This window comes from Macrotis lagotis, chromosome 1 (genome assembly GCF_037893015.1).
Source record: "Macrotis lagotis isolate mMagLag1 chromosome 1, bilby.v1.9.chrom.fasta, whole genome shotgun sequence".
Lineage (NCBI taxonomy): Eukaryota > Metazoa > Chordata > Mammalia > Peramelemorphia > Peramelidae > Macrotis > Macrotis lagotis.
The window spans coordinates 797,306,498-797,332,483 of NC_133658.1; the positions used below are offsets into that span (position 1 = coordinate 797,306,498).

Sequence of the window (25,986 nt, forward strand, 5' to 3'; positions counted from 1 at the left end):
AAAGGGCAAGTTTGGTAACGGGTGAGGAATTCTGAAGTCTCAATTCACTGACCTGGAGGGAAAAGGAGGTGGGGCAGGGTAAATAGTAGGACTCCAGTTTGTTCTTTACTAGTTAGAGTCACTGAACTTTCTCCTAAATATGGAGAGGAACGATCTCATTCCCTCTCAAGGTCTCTGCTGCAGCATTCTTCAGGGCTGCCTAATAAGGGTCTCCATATGACTTCCCTTCCTGTTACACCACCTGCCTCATCTGAAGCTTGATGTGGAGATCCAGAGGGACAAGGTCACAGCCCAGGAAGGGTCAGGGACTTCGGGGTCTGCTCATTTGGGAGACAGTAGAGAACCCTGGCAGGGGTAAGTAAGTCCTGAATATCACTGCTTGCTCAGTTACTCATTAGCTCCATGACCCTGACCAAGTCAATGTATTCCTCTGAGGCTCAGTTTTCTCACCTGAAAAGTGAGAAACAACAGTTTAATCTCAAGGAGTTCTAGGTATCCAAGGAAAAAATGTCAATGTCAATGTACATGCAAACTAAGTGTCAGCTTTTGAGTACCAGAAGCACACCTTGGGTAGCACAGGACTAGGGGCTGCAGCCCTCTACCCATGAGGATCAGGGAGCACCTTCTCTTTCTTGGGAGAGTTGCTGAGTTAAAAAAGAGGGAATCTGCTCAGGATCACACAGCTAGTGTAATGAGGCTTTATCCTCTCTCTAGAGCTGGTTCTAGCACCCCTAGCAGCATGTTGAGTCTTGAAGGTGGCAATCATATGCCTTTTTTTTTAAATTTAAGGAAATAGGGTTGAGTGACTTGCCCAAGGTCACACAGCTAGGTCATATACCTTTTCAAAATCTACCTTCATATAAATCCAAATCTTTTGGAACAGGGGTTGATATTCTTTGCTGTGAGGTTTATTTCTGTTCAAAAGCAATAGTTTTATTGGCAAACTTTTTTCCTCCATGATCCCTTCTGCAAAGAAGGCTTATCTCCTTTTTGAAGGTCAAGGGTGAATCTCTATACAGCACCAACTCTTACCCCTGACTCTTCCATTTCATCAAGTCTGGTTGGAAACTAGTTGAAATTTTGAGCCCCATCCCTTAGAGAACATTCTTTATATCTGAGGAAGGAAGGGGTAGGGAAAAATCAAATAGGAAAATAAAATAGTAACTTGCACCAGAGATCATTTACATATTTCTTTACAGGTAAATGCAACACCTCTAAAATGGCGGGGGTTGGCTAGGTGGCGCAGTGGATAGATCACTGGCCCTGGAGTCAGGAGTACCTGAGCTCAAATCCGGACTCAGACACTTAATAATTACCTAGCTGTGTGGCCTTGGGCAAGCCACTTAACCCCATTGCCTTGCAAAAACCTAAAAAAAAAATAAAATAAAATATAACCAGTGGGGTACATATCAAAGAGATCAAGAGATCAAAGAGAAAGACCTTACTATCTAGTCTGTATCCCTTAGAATTATTATAGAACCTGCTATGACCAGCCCCACAACCCTGTCTTCATGTCACTGACTTCCAGCTCCCACCCAACAGACACTTCTAAAATTTTGCCTTCATCTCTGGGTCATCTTCTGGAGAATCAACATTATGTTAGGATTTGTTTCCTGCTAGATCCTCCAGAATGAAGTGAACATTCATTTTACCTACTATCTATCATCTGGTTCATCTTCTTGCATTTTCTCTGTCCAGTCAAGATTGGTACGTATGTACAGGGGTCCCTGATAACTAAATCACAGATGTCTTTCAGCAATGACTCTAAACAACACCCTCAAACCCCCAATCTGGCATTCGGCTCAAACTTCATTATCTGGAATTCTCATACTGTAAGACATCCTTGATCATGTTCAGATGTGTGCCCAAGGACTCCTCTGCTTCTCTTGATTTTACCTCACCATGCCAGTGCCCTCAGTTCACACAACTGGTTACCAGGATGATTACATCTTTAATGTTGGGGGATGTGGCAAGAGCTGCATTCAGGACCCTTTGGGTTGAATTAGAACACTTTGATCTTCCCCAGGGTCAGTGGTCTTATCTTCAAGTTCTAACATGTCACAAGGGCATCAACTTTTTTTAGGTTTTTGCAAGGCAAACGGGGTTAAGTGGCTTGCCCAAGGCCACACAGCTAGGTAATTATTAAGTGTCTGAGACCGGATTTGAACCCAGGTACTCCTGACTCAAAGACCGATGCTTTATCCACTACGCCAGGCATCAACTTTTAAAAAAAATTATTTATTTAAGGCAATGGGGTCAAGTGACTTGCCCAAGGTCACACAGCTAGGCAATTATTAAGTGTCTGAGGTGCATTTGAACTCAGGTCTTCCTGACTCCAGGGCTGGTGTTCTATCCACTGTGTCACCGAGCTGCCCCGAGGGCATCAACTTTCCAAGGGATATCTGAGTTCTATACAAAGCTGATGATCCCTGAAAGATCATCAATGAGGAGACCATCCACTTTAGCTACTTCAGTTTGGCAACAAACACATCACTCTCCCTGGTCATTTTTCCTTTTGGGCTGGTTGGCCCTGTTCCAAACTGAAGATGTCATAGACTAATTAGTTCTTCAACAGTGGCAAGAGTTCCCTTTCAGCTAAAAGCATGAATCTCAAAATTTTCTTCTGGGATCTTTTCTGAGGAACAATCTGTCTTTCCTAGCTCTTGAATCCTGCCTGAAGATGAATCACTATGGTGGTCAAGATGCAAAGGTTGAAAGGGAGAGGGCTTTGAAGAAGATCTAGATCACTTGCAATAAAAATTCTTGCTTGTGGGCAGGTACTTTGTTTCCAGAGGCTCTAGCTCCTCAGGTCAGAGATAATGGGCAGAAACAGATTCCTAGAAGCAAGGATGCGAGGTAGTAGCCATAGATCCTGGCCCTTTCCAGGTTCTTCTACCCAGCTTACATTCTATCTTTTATAGAAAACTTTCAGATTTCTCTTCTAATGTCTTCCCTCTGTGATTATTTCCAAATTATTCTATATATGTATTTGGTTATACATTATTCTTTGCATGATAACTGTGATTTCCTTTAGGCCAGGGACCGTCTTTTTTTCCTTTGTAAACTCGGCAGATGCCCAGAAGATACTTAATATTTATTGAATGATTGGCCCTTATCACCTCTGCTTCCTTTTTTAGGATTTATATCTCAAAGAGATTAGAGTCTCAGAGTCTAATAGGTTTCCTCTCTCCTCATATTAGCCCTATGAAATAGTTGTTTCAAGTATTATCCCCATTTAATACATGAGGAATTGAGTAAATCATTTCAACTCTTGAAGTCCCTACAACTGTGCCTGTTAAATAAAGTTCCACATTCTTACTCAGACATTCAAAATCCTGCAACTTTTCATTTTAACCTCCTATTACTCACAGACTAGGATTAGGAAGAGATTTTAGAGGGCTTCTAATCTGAGTCATACCAAGTAAACAACCATCCCCTCTAAAACATCCACAACAAACAATCATCCTTTTGGACAGGTGTTAAACCAGATTTTTCCTATGATGAGATGAAATTTCCTTCAAGAATTATTTTGAATTGTAATTTTAAAAAAGTAACTAAAATGTTGATAGCCATTGTGTGAGAGATACCATTATTAGGCATAAGGAAGTAAAAAAAAGGACAGACAGACCTTTTGTGGTAGCAAAGAACTGGAAACAAATTAGATGTCCATCAGTCTGGGAATGGCTAAATAAATTGTGGCATATGAAGGAAATGAAATATTTTACATATATATATATATTACAGAAGACTGAATAGGGAAAAGCTAAGTAATGTATTCAGAAAAGAAATCTCCTTCACAAGCTCCAAACTTTCCATTTTCCTTCCTTCCTTTACTTGGCATGGCCTCTTGTCTGCATTGTAACTTGCTTAAGTCTGCCTTGTTCCAATGTCATCTTCTGTCAGAAGCTTTTCCTGAGTCCCTAGTTGGAAGTAATCTTTTCTTCTTCTGAAACTTTATTTTATGCTGAGCTTTCCTTAATTTTCCCAGTCTTACATGCATCATAGTTATTTATGTACATGCCCTATCGATTCCACTGGTCTATGAGCTTAAAGAGGGTAAGGAACTGACATTATATATGTAACAGCAGTAATATCAAGTATTACTAGAGTGTCTGCTACATTAAACCCTAGAGTGCTACAGCTTAGTTGTGATTCCATCCATTCCTTTTTCTTTTTTTAATTGTTTTTTGAATTTTACAATTTTCCCCCAATCTGATTTCCCTCCCCCACCCCACCCCACAGAAGGCAGTCTGATAGTCTTTATATTGTTTCCATGCTATACATTGATCAAAATCGAATGTGTTGAGAAATTATATCCTTAAGGAAAAAAATAAAAGAGATAACACAATGACATAATAAGATACTTTTTAAAAATTAAAGGTAATAGTCTTTGTAAACTCCACAGTTCTTTCTCTGGATATAGATGGTATTCTCCATCACAGATACCCTAACATTGTCCCTGATTCAAGGTTATCATCACCCCCATGTTGTTGTTAGGGTATACAATGTTCTTCTGGTTCTGCTCATCTCGCTCAACATCAATTCATGCAAATCCTTTCAGGCTTCTCTTAATTCCCATCCCTCCTGGTTTCTAATAGAACAATAGTGCTCCATAATGTATATATACCACAATTTGTTCAGCCATTCCTCAATTGATGGACATTCACTCAATTTCCAATCTTTGCTATCACAAACAGGACTGCTATGAACTTTTGTACAAGTGATGATTTTAGCTTTTTCATGATCTCTTCAGGATATAGACTCAGTAGTGGTATTGCTGGATCAAATGGTATGCACATTTTTATTGCCCTTTGGGTATAATTCCAAATTGCTCTCCAGAAAGGTTGGATGAGTTCACAGCTTCACCAAGAGTGCATTAGTGTCCCAGATTTCCCACATTCCTTCCAACATTGATCACTGTTCTTTCTGGTCATATTGGCCAATCTGAGAGGTGTGAGGTGGTACCTCAGAGATGCTTTAATTTGCATTTCTCTAATCAGTAATGATTTAGAGCACTTTTTTCATATGACTATGGATAGTTTTGATTTCTTCATCTGTAAACTGCCTCTGCATATCCATTGACCATTTTGTCAACTGGGGAATGGCCCTTTTTTTTTTTTTAATATAAATTTGACTCAGTTCTCTATATTTTAGAAATGAGTCCTTTGTCAGAAATAATAGTTGTAAAAATTGTTTCTCAGTTTACTACATCTCCTTGATTTTGGTTACCATGGTTTTGTTTGTGCAAAAGCTTTTTAATTTAATGTAATCTCTTCCTTGGTCATAAACTGCTTCCCATTCCATAGATCTGACAGGTAAACTATTCCTTGACCTCCTATTTTGTTTATAATGTTGTCTTTTATGTCTAGATCCTGAACCCATTTTGATCTTATCTTGTATAGGGTGTGAGATGTTGTCTAATCCAAGTTTCTGTCATACTATCTTCCGATTTTCCCATTTCTTTTTCAATAAGGAATTGCACCATTTAAGAGAGATAATGAAAGAGAAAGCAGAATGTAGAGAAAGCTTTTGAAATTAAAGGCCTGACTCCAGTGTGCCAATTCCTCGTTCTGTGATCTGGCAGGTGAGTGTCACTGAGCCTGACCTGAGCTTCCTCCTCCTGAAGTGGAGATACTCATGCCTTATGCAACCTACCTCACAATAAGGTAAATATTCTGCAAACCTTAATGCACTAGAGAATTATTGTGGAAACACGATGAGAGGAGCTGGGTTTGAGTCTTGGCTCTTCTACTTTTAAGCCATATGAGCAAAGATTCCTTTGTTGTGGCTCAGTTTCTTTGTAAAATTTGCTAGATTAGATGGTCTGAGTTCCCTCCCACCTTTGAAATTTTTTTCTAAGCAGCCTCATCCAATAACAGCATTCTGGGATTCTGTAATATGAATTGTCTTATGATTCCAAAGCCATATTGCCACACAGGATTTATGTTTCTGCAGGAACCCATTCCTGAAAATTAATTAAAACTAAATGATTCTACTTTGTGTTATCACATTCCTTGAATTGCCTAGCACATGGTATATGCATGATTGTCAGTGGAGATGACAATAAAGACTCCATCTAGACTTTTTATTTCTTTTAGGCTTTTTTGCAAGGCAAATGGGGTTAAAGTGGCTTGCCCAAGGCCACACAGCTAGGTAATTATTAAGTGTCTGAGACCAGATTTGAATTCAGGTACTCCTGACTCCAAGGCTGGTGCTTTATCCACTACGCCACCTAGCCGCCCCTACCATCTAGACTTTTTATGAAACCCAGTGAAAGCTGATATTGGCAAGCAGAAAAAAAATATTACTTTTCAAAAATAGCTGCAGAATTTTCCTTTTCCTGCATTGTCCTCTGGCTTGGAGCCTCAATTCCACCATGAAGAACATTTCATTTTGGCAACAACATTTCATTTCTGGTATGAAACATAGCTTGCTTCTCCGGTTGGAGGAAATTTTTTTTTTTCTCATTGAAGAGAGGACCAAGGTATGATGATGACAGCAGCAGGAACTTGGGGTGGGCGTGTGCATATGTGCAAATGAGTGTGCACATCTATGTAAGTTCCCATTCAGAAAAACTTTTCTTTCAGTTTGCCAAGGTGCTGCATCTGGGGTCATCTCTTCCTCCCCCAATTTCTCCTCTTATACAGGGATTTTGCCTAATCTCGCTACTTTTCACATGCTGATTTCTAAAAATCACTTTCTTGTCCTCTCTCTGATTCTGAGAACTAGAAACTTTCTCTTCAAGGGCTCTGGCTTTCATTTATTTTTTCCTGCAGCTAAAGTCATATTTCTTAACATCTACTATAACAGTATCATATTCTTTGAACCCTTGGTGACTAATAACATGATCTTCTGTTTTCCCAGTGCTTTCAAGTTTATAAAACACATTCTTCATAACAGCCCTGAGAAGTAATAGCTACAAATATGTCCTCAACACTATTTAAAAGAGGAGGAAAATGACTTCAGAAAGAATGACCCATCTATGGGTTTAAGCCCGGCAAGGAGCATGAGCAAAGCTAAGGTGGGAGTTTACTCTCCTGAGCACGTTCTGCGGATGGCTTCTGTGAGTGTCTACTATTTACACAGAGAACGGCTGTAGGGGGGTTTTAAGCACTAAAGAACAGTGAAGTGGGGAAGGAACTGGACTTTTCTTTCCAAGGGATGGCTGTTTGGCAAAGTCTCTCCTCCACTAGCTTATTTCAGTTGACCAGGACAAAGTTGTACTCAAGAGGAACACTAGCCTAGTGTCACCCTCCCCTCAAGTTAATGAATGACAGTAATAATGGGAAAACATCAGGAAGTTGTGAGAATCTGATGTCAGCTAGTCATACAACACTTGAAAAGGCCTAAAAATAATCACTTGCCCCATACTATAGAATGGAAAAAAAAGATAATGAGAAGAAAGAGAACAGAGGAAAGTAGTGTGGTGCAGTGCAGAGAATGTAGAGTAAGAAGACCTGTCTTTGAATCCTAGCTCTCTTATTTTCCACAGAAAGAACTTCACATCTGATGACTAGATGCCAGAGTGCAATCAGCACATTTCTTTATCCTTGAGGGCTTCAAACAGAATCTGCATGACTAATTATGAAGCAAGTTGTAGAGAACATCCATGCTTCAGATAAGATTTGGAAATGATACTTGTTATTTCCAAAATCCCAAATTGATCTTTCTTATTACTTACACGATCTCAGACAAGAGAGCCTCACTCACCTGCAGAACTGAGTTAAATCTTTATACTATTTTGGTAGGCTTCCAGAGAAAAGCTTATTACAAATCAGAAGTGTTGAACCCAAATAGAAATGGATTCCTATAGGCTGTAGACTGACTAAAAAAGCACAATTAACCTTATTAATGTTGTATTTTTTTAAAACTAATTTTGTTAAACATTTTCCAATTACATTACATTTTCATTTGGTTTGAGCTGCACTTGGGAATTTTGCTGGCTATGAGTCTGACACCTCTGGTATAAACCATAATGAATAAGAGTTAATACAAGTTTCCTCTTCTGTGAAAGGAGAGGATGGGAGGGAGGGAGGGAGGGAGGGAGAGGGAGGGAGAGAGAGAGAGAGAGAGAGAGAGAGAGAGAGAGAGAGAGAGAGAGAGAGCGAGCGAGCAATGCTGTTGTTGAAAGTGCTGGTATTTGTCTGGCACCCGGAGGGAATGTCTAGAAATGAAAATTCCTTTCCTAAGGCTTTCTAAACTTGGATCATTCTGGTCTTGCTTGCTACTCTCAAGAGTGATTATTTGAATTGTATTGAACATTTATTAAGCATAGATTTTTTTTTTCCTCCCCACACCCCTGGTTGGCTCAGGGATGCATGGGCAGATAAAGCACAGACCCTGGTGTCTCAAGGACCTCACAAGGCAGCATGGTTGGCATCAGAAGGCTTCAGATCCCAGCTCAGTCAATAATGTTCACATTGTTTTTCTGGGACTCAATCTTCTTTATAAGATGAGGTTGGACCAGATGACCCCTTCCAGCTTTAAACCCTATGGTTCTACAGCATGCATATAAGTGAGTCTGATACAAGGTGGAATGTTACAGTAGCACCAAAAATGATCCAGACAACAGTATATTAGGAGATGATGAAGGGTCCAGGAAGGCTTCATGGTCCCTGAATTCCAAAAGAAAGTGATGAGGAGGGAGTACATTAGGGAAATGGGGGATGACTCACTCAGAGGTAAAGAAAGAGCATGAGATGAATGAAGCGTTCAGTTTGGCTGTAACGAAAGAAAATCACTATGAAATGAGGGTAGTGAGATAAGTTAGAATTTAGACTGTATAAGGCTTCTAGGATGGTAGATTAAAGAATTTATATATTATCCTGGAGGCCAAAGATCAGTGAATAGTTAAAAACTCATCCAATTAGACAGTAAAGACTCTCAGGGACTATTGACATAGAAAAGAATAAAGCCAGTGAATGAGGCATAAAATGCATCTAACCTGTTATCCATATCATTAGAAGCACTCTTTACAATAAATTTAACACCAAGAATTTGTATCTAGGTCATGTTTTCCTGGAGTTCATCTCTCTTTAAAAAATTACAGCCATGGCGGGCGGGCGGGGGGGTTGGCTCAGTTCCAGGTTTGTAACCTCCCCTAAATATAACTGAGAGTCAGGCTATGCAACTTCAAGTTGTGATACAAAAGGAGTTCTGGAAGATCCACATAGACTAATACAATTTTACCTGGAAAGCAGTCTGGACCTGGAGTCAGATATTCTGGGTTCAAATTATCAATTGGTCTTGGTGATTAAAAAGGACTCAGAGATCCATAGGATCATAGAATTTAGAACTGCAAAGGAACTGAGAGAAAATCTAGTCCAAACCTTTTACCTGATGGATGAGAATCTTGAGAGAAAGAGAGGGGGGAGTAATTCATCCAAGATACACAGGTTGTTCAAACCAAGTTTTCTGACTCCACTTCAATCTTTGGTCATCTCCATTAACCTATTTCTGAACAGCAAGCCCCTCTATATTCGCAAGTCAGAACCTCATTGAGTCTCAATTTCCTTTTTCTATAAAACGGAGACATTATTTATCTGCATCAAATGCAATGTATGTGAAAATACTGTGAAACCAAGGACTACACAAATATTATCTATGATTACTAATTTATAGGGGATTATAATTTAAAAAAAACCTAAAAATTTCTGCTTTGGGTTACCAAGTCACTAATCATTCATTATACATTCAAATGTCTTCCAGCAAAAATATGATAAGTAGGCACCTTTTCTCTCTTACTCTCCACTCTCACTCATACACAACAAGGCAGGTGTCCCTACATCAGGTGTGCCAAACTCAAATGGCTGCGTGCAGGAGCTCTGAGCAGGTGTGCAGGCTCTGGGACACCTTTATCAGGGGCTGATGAAATCCTTGGTTCAGTCTTTGTCCAGATGACTAACTCACATTTCTATGGTGTGGTGCAGCCTATGAAGCAACTTCCTTACAATGATCTTGTGAAGTGAAAGAATGTTGACCCTTATGTTACAAAAGAGGAAACCACGGCTCAGTTAGAGGTGCAGCGATTAGCTCACAGCCCTACAGCTGGGCCTCCATATACGGCATTACCACATCTCTCACCACTGGGTGATGCTTCCTTCCCCCTGCAGGAAATTTTCCCTGGACCCTAGGGTCAGCTCTATTTTTTTCCTCCCAGGAACTCTCTCATTACCTGGCTCATGGGCCTCATGGACTACAGACTGTGCTATGAAAATATGAATTCCTTTATGGAGGGGGCCAGTATCTCCTTTGTCTTTCTCTTTTACCTCAGTACTAAGTCAAGGGGCTTAAACAGAGGAGGCAGTTAATAAATGCTTGTAAAATGACCTCTGTAATACTGAGAGTAGTGAGTCAATGTCCATGTTCCTTTACTATTTCATAAGTAAACAGACAGTATCATATTTTAAAAATAATTATCTTCTGGGCAGTGTGAACATTTCCCAATTAGGCTGTTAATACATAACTGTAGTCTTAACCACATTTTCCAGATGGTACTAAATTCTAACATGATGACTGAAGCTTTTGTTGGCATCTACAATGGAACAAATAATAAGTCCCCAAACTCTATGTTTCTTGTGCCACATTTGTCACCATGAGGAGACACTGTCTACCCCTTTTCTGTTTGTCTGCTGCTCATTCTGAGAGGTAGGCAAGAAGAATATCAGGCTACCTTAGGCCAACTTCTTGTTCTAGGAAAATTTGGATTCCACAAGGAACCTGCTCAGCAAAGAACACTGAGTTAGGTGCTGGGGTCCATACACAGTTTATAGAAGGCATGTTCTTTGCCCTTAAAGCACAGGGAAGTAGTGGGGAAAGATGAAAAAAAAAGAATTAAACAGAAAATGCTATACACGAAGTGCATTAGATTGTTCTGAAGGGCAGTGGGAGCCCTGGAAAGGCAGGGCTTGATCAACCAAGAAAAATATTTCAAAAAGTAGGAAAAGTTATAAAGATGCAAGCTGAGAAGGAGTGAGTTGTGGGAAATGGTTTTTTTTTCATTAAATGAAATCATCTGCATTGACAGAATGCTTTAAAAGTGCATCCAATGGGAGGGATGGAGCTAGCTGCAAAGAGATCAGCGAATGTTTATTAATCACCTGCCAAATGATATGCCCAAATAGTTATTCTTGGTTCTTCTTTTCACAAGTCTGTCAAAAAATTCATATCCATTCAATATAGTTTGGCAAACATAAAATGCCTCCTATGGTAGTGTAGGGTTATGTTCTCAGAAATGGGGGAAATACAAAGAAAAACAAATATAATTCCCATTTTTAGAACAGTCAAAAACCTTATAAAATGTTTTCTTCCCAGCTACTCCATGAATGGGCAATGCAGATCTTATTCTTTTAGTTTTACAGGTGGGGAAACTGAGGTTCACAGAGTGACTTAAACAGGAGCATTTATCTAGGAAGAGTGAAGACCTGATCATTTCCCCTCTCTGAGTTTCAGTTTTATCATCTGTATAACAGGGATAATACTGACATTACAAAAGCCAGAGAATAGTGAAGAAAATACTTTTTAAATGACAATGAACAATTATAGTTTGCAAAGTTCTGTACTAATGTCATCTCATTTGATTCAGTACAGTCATGGGAGGCAGCTGCTATTATCCCCATTGTATATGAAGAAACTGAGGCTGAGAGAGATCAAGTGACCTGTCCAGGATCATACATCCAGTAACTTATTTGATGTAGGATCTGAATGTAGAGCCTTCTGACTCCAAGTTTAATACTCTATCCTTTGAGTTGTTTAACAATAAATAGTAAATCATTAAGTCAGCCTTTGCCTACATAGAGTTTATGGACTAAATGGGGGGGGGATTAAGACCTATATATAAGACTAAGAAATGACTTAGAATTTGATAAGCACATAAGAAACTTCTCAAGTGCCATGAAAGGCTACAGGAAGGGAAGAGTTTTTGCCTGGGGGAGAGGTTTTAGGAGAAATCAGGGCAGGTTTCTTGGAAGAGGTATAGTTCCAAAGATGAGTAGTTTGAAATGAAAAACAGAGAGGAAGGATGCTGTGGAAAAGGTGACTGAAGCAGGAGATTAGGGTTTATTTTAGGTAGAACAGAGTCCATGGACATTTTAAGTTGAGTACTGTATGGGGTGTGAAGTTGGAAAGGTATATTTACATTTTTGGAAAATGAATTTGAACTGTACAATACTGAGTAAGTACAAGGAAACTGAAATAAGATTTTTAACTTCTTACATTTCATAATCTACCAGTTTGCTCAAGGACCAGCATTTATCATGGTTTTGGGCCAATTACTGAATGTCAAACTTCAAAAGAGAAAAGTGATGAGAAGCTTTTGGCTTGTGTAAAAGAATTTGAGGGTATAGCAACCAAGCAAGGAACAAATCAATTGAAAGCATATGAGGAGGGGGCAGCTAGGTGGCGCAGTGGATAGAGTACCGACCCTGGAACCTGGGTTCAAATTTAGCTCAGACACACCTAGCTGTGTGGCCCTGGGCAAGCCACTTAACCCCATTTGCCTTTCAAAAATCTTAAAAAAAAAAAGCACATGAAGAGATGCCTAGGTAGCCAATCCTTGCGGATTTGTAGATCCATCCAAACCATCAGAGAGTCACTGATTATGATGATAATCTACTGATCTGGTGCCCAGTCTAAGCAACCACACTGTGAAGTGAGGGCAAAAGTCTGATCTTTGGTCTGTAGATCGGATGCTGCCATCTAGTCAAAGTAAATGATTGAGACCTACATGTGTTTAAGAAAACAGGACACATTTTCTAACCTGGATGGGAGGTTCAGAATTGGAGAATCAAAGTTGAAAGGGACTTCAGAGGATGTCTAATCCAACTCTTAACATTAAAGTCCTTTAGAGAATCCCTGATAGTCCTTTGGAGTCATCCATCAGTGCTCCTTACAACTGAAAGTTATTATTCTATGGTCTTCCTAAATAGGACCTGAAGTGATAGGAAATTCACTACTTTTCAAGGAAGTCCAATCTTTTAAGACAGTTTTCATTGTTAGGAAATTTTTCCTTAACATTGAACCTGTCTATCTGTGACTTCTGTCATTGGTCTGAGTTCTGCTCCCTGGGCAGCTTCAGATGTTTTTCAACAAATCTTTTCTTCATTCATCTAAATATCTTCAGTTTCTTAAGTTAGTCCTTGTATTATCTTGGTCGCCAATCCTTTCACCATCAAGAAGCATTCCAGCTTGTCATTATCCTTCCTAAAATGAAGTACTTAGAACTATATGGCATATTTCAAATCTACTCAGGGAAGGTAAGAAGCATTGGATCAGCACTTCCCACATTCTGATTATGGCTACTCCTGAATCACAATCAGCTTCTCCAACCTCTGTATGTCAGAAGAGATGTCACTGTGGCCTATCACTCTTCAAAGGATACAAAACTGACTTAGAGGTTGGTTCTTAGATAGCCAAAAACACAGGTTCCATAGGGCAGAAACTACTTAGCTTACAATGAGGTGGATTGAGCACTTGTAGTAGAGAGAGCCTTGAGATAGGAAGACAGGAATTAAAGCCTGGTCTTTGGCCACTTTATTAGCCTCAGGTCCCTCATCTGTAAAATGGGGATTAATGATAATCACTAGCTCCCTGCATTTTGAGAATACAATGAAATACCTGTAAAATGATCAGCACATGTGCCTGCACATAATAAATGCTACATAAATATTAGCTATTATTCACAAATGCATTTAACTTTAGTCAGTGGTTTTACAAAGGTTGGTCCTGATGAAGAAGCACAAACAAAGGGTCAATTCTAAGCACAAATATATCCCCACTAGCAAGAAAAGACTATAGAAAGTCTCCTAGTACCATTTTCCTGTATATGAGATATGCCCAAGGTTATATTAACTTTTAAGTCTGGAACCATGTCTCTAGTCTTCACTGAAACTTAGATTCCTATATAATTATAGACAGTTTAAGACTTATCACTGTGGAAAAAATTTATTTATTTATTTGTTTGTGAAAGTATTTATAATTACTATTGTCAGCTTATAATCTTGTCAGGGAAGCCATATGAATCTAATAAAAATCTTACAAAATCTAACCAAAAAAACTAAAAAACTTCTCAGAAGGAGAACACTTAGAGGTATCATTGTCTTCTATTACCTATGAAGAAGAATGCTGGTATCAGAAGAAGGAAGACTTGAGCTCAAATTTTTTCTTTGACATTAGCTGCATAATAAGATGCAATCCATTTAATCCCTGAGCCTCAGTTTCCTTATTTGTAGAATGAGTACTATAATACCTGGAGATCCTATTTCATGGGGTTATTGACATCCCTGGATATATATATATATATATACGAAGTTTCTATGAAGAAAATTGCTGGTCTTAGGGGAAAGAAGGCTAGAGTTCAAATCCTACCTTTGATACTAGCTGCATGACAACAGGCAAGTCGTTTAATTTTCCTGATCACAGTTTCTTCATCTATAAAAGGCAGACACTGATAACCTAGAGACTCTATCTTATGGGGTTGTTGTAATGGTCAAATAAAATAGATAACATTTGGAAAGGACTTTGTAAACCTTAAAGCACTATATAAATATTGACTATTATCACAACCCATGGTAATAAATCAGAAGATTTGGGTTTAATTTCCTGACTCTTTATCAACTAGCTAGGTGTCTGGACAAGTCAGTTTGCCTCTAGAAGGCAAAATATGATATGGCAGAAAAGAGTAATGGCTTTGGACTCAGATGATGGGCTCAAATTCTACCTGACAGCATGGCACAGCCTATGTGACCCTGGGCAAGTCATGGAATCTCCCCATTACTCAATTTCCTCAACTGTAAATGTTGGGGTTGTACTAAGTGGTCTACAAGAGGTCCCATTCAGTTCTAAATAGATGACTTTAAAAGTGACAGCTCAATTGGACTTGGTGAGCATTGATGTCACTGCACAATGGAACAGCTCCCTCAGCAAGTCGCCAAGAAGAGGCTGTAGTAGGGATTCATGTTTCAGACAGAGGTTGGATTAGCTGCTCTTTGAGGTACCATTTTCTTCCAATGCCAAGATTCTCTGGGAGCTCAGGTCTGCATGATGGGAACAGTAGGAGGAGGGGCATCACACTAGGGCCAAATTTATTGTCAGTTGATCAAGATTTGAGTCCTGGCTCCAACATATACTATGTGGTCCTAGGTAAGTTGCTTTAATTTCCTTATTTGTAAAATGGGACTAATACTATTTATATTCCTTCCTGGGTAGAGTTGCTGAAGAAGTGCTTAGTAAACTTTTAAGGATTATAGAAAACTCTTATTGATAACTGAAAAGGGTTAAAGGCAAGCTTAATAGCTTGGAAAGGCAGTATTAGATAAATAAGCATTTTTTCCCAGGCTTTTTCATACCCCATGTATTCTTTTTCCTGGGCTATCTTGACCAGTAAAAGTCCTGGACTAGAGAAATACAAGTTAAGCTGCTGAGCTAAGGTACAACCATGACAAAGATCCTAGATTCTCTCTAACCCACAGTCAGGGACAACTATACAACATCAATGAATAGGAGATGCCATACCCCAGTAATGGGAAAGGCTCAATCATGGCCCAGAGCCTTTGGTCCTGTGAAAAAGATTAAAACAAAAACAAAAATAACCCTCCCTTCCTCCCAAGCTAAATTGGCCACTGACTTGAATCTGTAGGAGCTGAGTCAAGAAAAGAACCACCCACTTACATCATTATAGCTAATAGTGAATTAGAAATAAATCTGACATAAAATCTTCCAACAGACATCCAAAGCCAACAAATGTACACCCACATGGCAGTTTCATCTTTCATCATGCAAATGTTCTTCCAGCAGGAAAACAAACTAGATATGAAGATGACAAACCTTCCAGGAATTCTAATTTTGATCTTTCCTTGGTTTTTCCAGTAAAGGCAACTGACAACTGAATGGTACGAGGGGAAAAAAGAATCAGTAGAAAGAGCACAGGAATTAGAAGATGTAACATCCTCTAGCTTTGTTGCTAAGATCCTGCGGGCAAGTCATCCACCTCTCTGGGTTTCATCTATCAAAATGGTGCTCATTGGATTTCAGGCCTGGAAAAGTCTTAGAGATCATCTGCTCTAACCCACCCTGACCCATCTGAATTCAGAGAAGAAGCAGAGGCTCTGAAGGTCACATAGCTGAACTCAGACCTATAGTGGTGCTATAATTACTGCTTCCCTAATACTCCCAATCCTATTTATTTCAGAGGGGTTTTATTTTATAAGGATCAGAGGAAATATTGCATGTACAAGTGTTTTGAAAAATACACCCCTCAGATATTTTCAAGACCTCAAAATTAACAAAATTCTTTTAAAACAAACAAACCAATCAATCAATAAAATTGTTTTTGTACACAAAGGAGCAGCATGATGTAGCAGTAATAGATTCAAAGTTCTGGGTTCAAGTCCTGCCTAATAATTAGTTGTGTGCCCATGAGTCAGTTATAATGTCATTCTGAGCTTCAAGAATTTTTAAATCCATAAAGTATTAATACTTCCCACTGAGGGCTATCATAAAATTCAAATGAGATAATGAGTATAAAATGCTTTATAAAACTAAAAAGTCTACTATTAGAGTTTGGGTGGCATAGTGAAAAGAATGTTGGACTTCGAATAAGAAGACCCAAATTCCAAGTCCACTTCTAATTTGGACAATTATCTGTCTAGCTGTTTTGCCAGGAGTAAGTCATTTAATGTTTCTAAGAGACAGGGGATTCTTAAGACTACATACTAAGTTATTACAGAGAATTTATGGTTTGTGTTGGTGGTTTTCACCAATCTATGACCTACTAGATCCTCAAAGTCTTATAATCTTCATTGTCCAAGACCATGGGCATAAGGGCCTGAAGCCAGGCCTCCAACCAGCCCCTGATGAGTTGTTTCACCTCATCTTGCCTCACCCCAGGCTGTGTCCCTGGACAAGCACCTCCAGGTGCAGGAGGCTGATGATCACTGTCTGAACTTAATCTGAGTAAAAAGTGGCTTTGGGATCTTGTGCAACAGGTTAGCTTTGTTCGTCTTTACTTCTGAGCCTGTATTTAGAAAAGCCATCTAATGATGAGGAAACAACTACAGCTCCCATTCTCACAGAGCACTTTTCACTGAAGTGGCATGAGGATTATTTTTTTATAGGTGAGAGAAAATGTAGATAGAGAGGTTATTATAATTATTCACCATACGAACAATAATGAGAATCCCTGAGGTTCAGAGAAAACCTAGGATAGGAGACTCCATAGAGCCATGGGGAAGTCACTTTGCTCTTCATTTTCCTCATCTGTGAAATGCTGCCACTATGTCTGATATTGTCTCCTTGACAGGTTACAGGGGGCAAGTATCTTGTAAATGTTAAAATATAGCCAAATAAGAGCCAGTACTATGCATTACTATAGTGTTACAAATTTTAAAAAACATTTTCCCTCAGGGAAGTGATTGCTAATAATATTATTATCCATTTTACAGATGAGAATCAGAGACTCAATGATTTGCCTAAGGTCATATGGGAAGCTGAGATCTGAAGGTGAAGCCTCTCAGATTTCCTCAATTTTAGGGTCGCTTGATCTTTTCCCCTACCCTGACTATTGAGCAGTTTGGGCCCCACACCACAGCAGCAATAGCAGCAGCAGCAGTGGCAGCAGCAGCAGCAGCAAATAAGAGGAAGACTGGTCAATAGTGGAAACAAGAAACAGTACCAAATGCAGGGAACCATTATTGGCCACTGCAGGAAGGCTAGCCCAGCGTTCATTCTCCAGCTCCTCCATCACTTGGTTCATTGCACTCTTCAGCCATGTGTCTACAGAAACCCCAATCTGTTTCAGGAGATCTAAGCGTGCTTCAGCTTTCAGCTTAATTATCTACAGAGAAAAATTGGGAGAAGAGGATTAGAAAATGGAGTAATTATTTTGCTTTTATTTATGCACATTTATAGTCCTTCCTAACTGCCTTATATTTAATGACAACAAACTGATTTTATATGTCTATTTTGCATATACTTAAACATGAACATTATTTCTTCTGATAAAATGTTGGCCCTTTTATATTTGTATTCCAATACCTAGCATAATGCCTAGTATATAGTAATCACTTACTAAATGCTTGTTGATTAAACTAATTGGCCCATCACAGTGAAGCAACCTTTGTGAAGACATGACCCATCAACTTCCTCTAAGGTGCTGTGGTCTCTTCCAGAATCACAGCTACCAACAGACCCAGAAATAAGCACTTCTACCAAAGCCTTTGACAATATCAAAGATAACTTGGCAAATTAATTTTATTTTATTTTTATTTTTTAGATTTTGCAAGGCAATGGGGTTAAGTGGCTTGCCCAAGGCCACACGACTAGGTAATTATTAAGTGTCTGAGGCCAGATTTGAACTCAGGTACTCCTGACTCCAAGGCCAGTGCTCTATCCACTGTGCCACCTAGCCACCCCTTAATTTGATTTTAATCAATGGAAACAACACTAGAGAAGACATGTTATTTTACTATAGCTTAAGAACCACCGGATATTTCCATTTACCCTGCAGCAGAGCCCCCCTGTTAGAGCAAGGGCTCTCTGGGATCTTAAACTGTCTTTTCTATTTATATCTATTTTACTGAAAGCACATAATAAAAATTTAATAAAGCTTCATTCATATATCACTTTCTGGTCTATTAATCAGAATCAAGATTCCTGTTTTGCAAGGGCTACAAGAAGAGTAACTCACAATTTTATAGTGTCTTCAAGTTTGCTAAGTACTTTTCTAACAGCATTCCACTAAGGCAAATGGTATGAGTGTGATGAGATTAGAAAGCTGAGACCTTGAGAACTCAAGTAATTTATGCAGGACCACCAAGTTATTAACTGCCAGTGTCAGGAATTATACATAAGCCTACTAATTCCAAATTCAATGTTTACTTTCCAACAGTTAAAATTCAGATGAACCAAGAACTCATGAAACTTCTAGAATGCAATGACAAGCAAGATCCTGCCACAATACTTGTACTTTTTACATTGGATTAATGATTTCATTGGTCTTTCTCAATCCTCATCTCTCTCAATCTCTCAGCAATGTGTAATTTTGTTGACTACTCTCTCTTCCTGTTTTCTCAACAACTGTGTCTCTTGGTTCTCCTCCCACTTGTCTGACTATTCCTTAGGCAGTGTCTTTTGCTAAACTATTGTGTCATTTTTTTCATTTTCACTCTCTTAAGTGGTGACCTTTATCAGCTTCCACAGGTTTACCTATCATCTCTGAATATATATTTTCCTTCTCTCTTTTTTTCCTCTTCTACCTCCAAGTTCTATATAGATCTCCTCTCCAAAATCTTTGAGAAATGAACATATACAGGATTCAGACCCTGATGCTATATTTCCAACTCTTACCCTGGCTTAGACATATCCTTACTAGAGGTGGTAAGGATCCCATCCCTAGTGAAACTGGCCTAATTCACCACAAACACTGTATTCCAGAGAATGCACAGACAGTGTTTGAGAAGAAAGGTTAAAGATGGGGAGAAGGGCATAAAAGGACGTGTTGGTTCCTTCTTCCTCAGGCATCTTTAGTATCAAATCTAATCCAATAAATATTATCATAGCTCAGGGCATCTAGAAGAAAGGTATTTTCTATCTTCTTCTGACTGCAGACTCTTCTATAATAAGTTTAGGTGACAAGAAGTTATAGCTTAAATTTGTTTTTTAAATTTCTTAAAACATTATCTACTTACTCTTAGTAAAGACATTCTCAACTGTCCTTTCTCCCTTTATTAGTTCTTTCAATACTTGTCAACACCATGTAAACTGCTTCCCATTTTGTTCAGCATTTTCTTTCTCTAACTGCAAATAGAATCCTGTTTACACTTTCCTTATGTTCCATGTTCTTGTTTAATTTCATTGAATTGTCTAACAACTTTCCCCTGAAGCCTAATTTTCCCTACTGAAGTCAAAGCCCCATTATGACAGGAACTATAAGTTATTTATTTATCCTTATAATGATGTTGATAAATGACTCATTTACCCAAACCTTAAAGGTTTACAAAATAACCTAAAGCAGTAACTCAGTGAGGTAAAAAGGGCAAAGAATTATTAATCCTATTTTACAGAGGAGGAAACTTGAAATTTGGAGAGGTAAAGGCTACCCCAGAATAACCAAAGATACCTCTATAGGGCTTTAAAGTTTACAAAGGACACAGATTACCTCAAATTCTCAAGGCAATCCTATCAGGTAGTTGCTATATAACAGTAGAGGAAACAGGCTCATTATGGCTGAGTGAATTAGGGTTCATTCTTACATGGATGGAATAGCCTTTCTGATATATTCTCCATAGACTTTCTTTCTTTCTTCAGGTTAAACATTCTAGTTTTTCAACCTGTCCTTGAATAGAATTTCATCATCTTGGTTTTCCTCCTACATTCCATAGTTTAACAGCCCCCTTTTTAACATGTAGAGGCAGCCCCCCAGTTAAATGAAATAGGATTAAAAAAGGAAAGAAGGGACTGAATGCAGGGAAAGGGGATATAAGGATAGATATTTGTGGCAGTATCAGAAGGAGAAATAATAATTAGGAATGAGGAATTTCTAGGAGATTAGTGAATAGGTCATTTCAGGATCATTATTTATGTTTGGTCAGCAGATTACTTAGGGAAACCATGTCAGAACCTTCAAGTTCTAGAAGGGCTATCTGTGGAAGAGGGATGAGCTTGGCTCCACTTGGCTTTGGAATGGGCTTCTTACCCCTTTGGCAGTTTGGAGAAACCTATGGCGCATGTCATAGAATACAATTTTTAAATAATTGAAAGAAATATAAAATTTCAGTTAGAGGTTAGTAAAAATAAAGATGCAATTTTTTATATATAAATTTTTAGGTTCCCTGAAATTTATTCACAGACTGAGCCTGGGAACCCCCAGTTAAAAAAAACCTGCTCTAGATGAACACTGGAGGTGGAAAGCATGGAGCTATGAAAAGAACACTGGTTTTGGAATCAATGGAACTCAGTTCAAATCTCAGTTCTGTGTAACCTTAGGCAAATAACCTGTGGCTCACAAGTAAGGTTTTGGGTTTTTTAATATACCAAGTTCAATCAAGTTTCTCATATAAATCTCTCTCTCAGCTCAAGCCTCCATCTAGGGTTGTCCTTAGCAAGATCAGAATCTGTCTTGTTTCCTCTCCCCAGTTATCACTGGGAATGTAAAAATTTTGCTAGTATCTAAGTTTCCACAGAAAAAAGTAAAGTTCTCATATAAGCACTTAGGCTAACATAACAATGAATATAGTCCAGGCTTTATTCAGCACACAAGACATGTGAAAGACTTGTACCTGAGCCATAAAGGATCAAGACAAATCTGCTTCCCTCTCCAGTGAGCCTCAGATCCACTAGGGACCTATTATAAATCTCCAGATTTCTGCTTCTACCTCAGGTTTGAGTCCTTCCCTGTGAAGGGGAAAGAATGTGGGGTATCTGAAGAGCCAAGTGACCTCACCCTGAAGTGAGTTTTACTGTCCTGTGCCCTCTTTGTATAATTACCCTGGGGTTAAGGTTCTCCTATAAAGGAGAAGAACTTGAGGTTTGTAGAGAGCCAAACTCCTCACCATTGTAGGGAAATCTTGTTCCTTTGGGATAGCACTGTAGGGTGGGAGTTCTTTCTAAAACCCAGGGTTCAAATCTCAATTCTTCAACTGAGCAACTATGATGATGAAGATTATGATTGTCCTTTGTTTTCTCTTTTAAAAAAATTTTATTTATTTGAGGCAATGGGGTTAAGTGACTTCCCAAGGTCACACAGCTAGACAATTATTAAGTGCCTGAGGTCATATTTGAACTCAGGTCCTCCTGATTCCAGGGCCAGTGCTCTATCCACTGTACCACCCAGTTGGCCCTGTCCTTCGTTTTCGAAGAAGACCATGACATCACCCAGGTGATGCCATGACAAGCACATGACTGAATTTAAGTGGGGGGGGGGCTGGGCTAAGTCACCAGCCTCACCTTCTTCTCCAGAACATTTGGATCCAGTGGCCAGATATGAATTAGGATGACTGGAGATGGCCCTAGATGCAAGGCAGTGAGAGTAAAGTGACTTGCTTAGGTAGGTCTTCTCACCTCTTACTTTCTTCATTTGTAAAACAAAGCAGCTGGATTAGTGGGCCAGTGTATTGGAGGGTAGTACTAAGTACTGAACCTGGAGTCAGGAAAGTCTAGGTCCAAATCAAGTTTCTGATATTTACTTGGAGTGTGTCCCTGAACAAGTCCATTTGACCTCTCTGAGATTCAGTTCTATCATTTTTAAAACAGCAATAATAGCACTGTTGTATCTCAAATAGGAATATATGTAAGGTGCTTTGACTACTTGAAAGCATTATACTAATTCTCGTTGTTACTGTTATTGTTGTCATCATTATTATTATTGTATAATTTCTAAGATCCTTTCCAACTATAAATCTTTGATGACCTTAGATATCCAGTTAAGATGGTGAAGTAACAGGCTTGTAGAGAAGCAGTTTTTTATACAACCTTCAAAAAACAATATAAAGAAACAGAGAAAGGATTAAAAAAACTCACAAGAAAATAAAAATCAACCACAAAAAAATAAGAAAAGCAAAGAATGCTGATAATATGAATAAATACCAAAGAGAAAGTCATAGAATAAATAAATTTTAAAAAGAACTCTAAGCAAAACATAAACAAAAAAATCATGGAGAAATTGTTAGAATTTAAAATTGCTTTAAAAAAATCAGCAAGAAATAATAATGAAAATAAACAGAGTAATAGAAAATTTTAATTCAATTTTTGTTTCATTTTAAGTTTCTGAACTGTCTTCCTCCATATTTACCTACCACATTGCACTAGAAATAGTCACCATTTGACACAGATTTATAAATATTAGTACAACTAGACTACGTATACTTCCATTTATCATCAATTCTTTCTTTGGAGGTAAGCTAGTATTTTCATAGGTCCTAATATAATCAGACTAATTTAGTTGTTTACAATTATTCTTTGAATGATATTGCTGTGACTGTATACAATGTTCTTTTGGTTTTCCCATGTCACTTTTCATTATTTCATGCAAATCTTTTCCAGATTTTCTAAAATCTACCAGTTCATTATTTCTTATGGTGCATTAACATTCTATTACAATTATATACCACAACTTGTTCAGCCATTCCCCAACAATTTCAAGTTTTTGTCATCACAAAGAGAGCTGCTGTAAGTATTTTAGAACATATACATTTACCTGACTACCCTGGGGAAAAGATGTGATAATGGTATTGCTGGGTTAAAGGGTATATATACAGTTTTATAACACTTTGAACATAATTTCAGGGTGCTCTCCAAACTGGTTGGATCAGTTCACAGTTCCACCAATGGAGTATTAATGTCCCAATTGTTCTATATTCTCTACAACATTTGTTATTTTCTTGTTTTAGACATTTTGGACATTCTGACAGGTGTGAGTTGATATCTAAAAGTTGTTTTAATGTTTTGTTTTTCTAATCAAAGATGATTTAGAGGATTTTTTATATGACTACATATAGTCTCTATTTTCTTCATCAAAAAATATCCTTTGACCATTTGTCAATTAGAGAATGATGAACATTCTTATAAAGTTCTCTATTTATTTGAGATATGAGACCTTTATCCAAGAAACTATAAAAATTTCCCCATTTTTCTGCTTTCCTCATAATCTTGCCTACATAGTTTTTATTTCTACAAAACTTTCAAAATTTATTGTAATCAAAATTATCCATTTTATCTCTATCTCATTTATTCATAAATCCTTCTTCTATCTGTAAAAATCTTAATTTTCTTAAGATATTTCCCTTTACATCTAGGTCATATATCCATTTTGACCATATCTTGGTAACTTGTGTGAGATATTAATCCATATACATTTTCTACCAGATTGCTTTACAGTTTTCCCAACAATTTTTTTTTACCAAATAATGTATTTTTATCCCCAAAGCCTAAATCTTTACATTTGTCAAACACAAGGTAATTACAATCAATTAGTACTGTATTGTATGTCCACTCTGTTCCATGAATCCACCTTTCTATTTCTTAGCCAGTACCAGATAAGTTTTGATATAATTGTTGCCATATAGCATCTGGTATTACTAAACCTCTTTCCTTTGCATTTTTCCACTAATTCGCTATATATTCTTGACCTTTTCCAAATTAACTCATTTATTTTTAGCCCAATAAAATAAATTTTTGGTAATTTAATTGTGATGGCATTGAATAAGCAGGTTCATTTAGGTAGAATTGACATTTCTATCATACTGATTCTGCCCACCCATGAACAATTAATATTTCTCCAATTATTTAAAAATGATTAAAAGTTTTATAATTATGTTTGAATAGTTCCTGGGATTGTCTTAGAGGGTATAATCCCCAGGTATTTTATAGTCTATAGTAATTTTAAATGATCTATTTCTTAATTTCTCTTGTGAAATTTTACTGGTGATAAATAAAAATGCTGATGATTTCTATGGATTTATTTTATAATCCACATTACATTATTAAGATTATTTTAACTAAATTTTTAGTTGAATTTCTAGGATGTTCTAAGTATATTATCATATCAGATGCAAAAAGAGATCAGTTAAATATCTCATTGTCCATTCTGATTGTTTCACTTTCTTTTTCTTCTCTGATTGTTAATGCTAGCATTTTTAATACAATATTGAAAAATACTGGTGATAATGGCACCCTTGTTTCACTCTGATCTTACTGGGAAGGTTTCTCTTATCTCCATTACAAATAATGCTTACTAATGGTTTTAAGTAGAAATTTTAAGGAAAAATTCATTTATACATACACTTTTTTGGGGGAGACAATTGAAGTTAAATGACTTACTCAGGATCACACAGTCAGTCTAAGGTTAGATTTGAATTCTGATTCTCCTGACCATAGGCCTAGTGCCCTATCTACTGGGCCACCTTAATTGCACCCTCTCTCCAATTTTCAAATCTGAAGAATTTTTAAATAGGAAGGAATGTTATATTTTGTCAAAAACTTTTTCTGCATTTATGGCCTTAATCATGATTTTTGTTATTTTGTTTTTGATATAAACAATTATGTAAATAGCTTTCTTTATGTTTAATAATCCCTGCATTCCTGATATAATCTCATTTAGTCACTTTGTATAATCTTTGTTCTATATTGCTATAGTCTCCTAAGAAGTAGTTTATTTAGAATTTTTACATCTATTTTCACTAATGAAATTAGTCTATAATTTCTTTTTGTTTTTAACTTTTCCTGATTTAAGTTATCTGCACCGTATTTCTTTCATAACAAGAGTTTTTAGGGACTTTTAATTTGCCTATTGCAAATAATTTATTTAATGTTGGAATTAGTTGATCTTTAAATATTTGGTAGAATTCACATGTATATTCATTTGGTTTGATAAATTTTTCCCTTAGGAAACTCATTCATGCCCTGGCTCTATTTCTTTTTCTAAAATAGGTTTATTTAGCTATTGTATTTCCTCTTCTGTTGATCTACATAGATTACAATTTTGTAAATAATTTTCCATTTCATTTAAAATACTGATTAAATTTTCCATTCAGTTCTGACTTCTTTCCTTCACAAATGCCTAAAAGATTGTTGGTCCATTAAATAATCTATATTCATTTTCATTCAGGATAACAGACAGTTTTGCTGGATAAGTTATTCTTGGTGCAAGCCCAGCTCCTTTGATCTTTAAATATATTATTCCATACCTTTCGGTCTTTTAATGTAAAAGCTGTTAAATCTTGTGCTATCCTGACTAGCTTCACCATATTACAGTTTTCCCTTCAGTTGATTGTAGTTTTTTCTCCTTGACCTGGGAGCTTTGAAACTTAGTCATAACATTCCATCAGTTTTCATCTTGGGATTTGTTTCAGATGGTGAGTGGAAGATTTTTTCTATTTCTAAGTTTACCCTCTCATTCTAAAACTTCAGGGAAATTTTCCTTAATCTTTTGAAATAAAGTGCCTAGACTATTTTTTGACCATAACTTTTCCAGGAGTCCAACAATGCTTATATCAC

General features: G+C 37.5%; 1 protein-coding gene and 1 long non-coding RNA gene across 5 annotated transcripts in view; one reads left to right on the top strand and one right to left on the bottom strand.

Moving 5' to 3' along the window:
* The window catches only part of FCHSD2 (FCH and double SH3 domains 2), a 335,963-nt gene that overhangs the window by 22,444 nt on the left and 287,533 nt on the right, over positions 1-25,986 (bottom strand). For both annotated transcript variants that reach the window (XM_074216801.1, XM_074216802.1), the window contains one exon: positions 17,669-17,830. In XM_074216801.1, coding sequence (XP_074072902.1) covers positions 17,669-17,830 — 162 coding nt within the window. The remainder of the gene's footprint in view (positions 1-17,668; positions 17,831-25,986) is intronic.
* LOC141508312 (uncharacterized) lies at positions 124-18,689 on the top strand. 3 transcript variants are annotated; one of them, XR_012474385.1, is made up of 5 exons: positions 124-354; positions 5,474-5,666; positions 6,865-7,063; positions 15,865-16,109; positions 17,439-18,689. It is a non-coding gene; the product is annotated as an uncharacterized LOC141508312 (long non-coding RNA). The 3 variants fall into 3 exon arrangements; XR_012474384.1 differs by having other exon boundaries at positions 15,865-18,689; XR_012474386.1 differs by having other exon boundaries at positions 5,474-5,584; positions 15,865-18,689.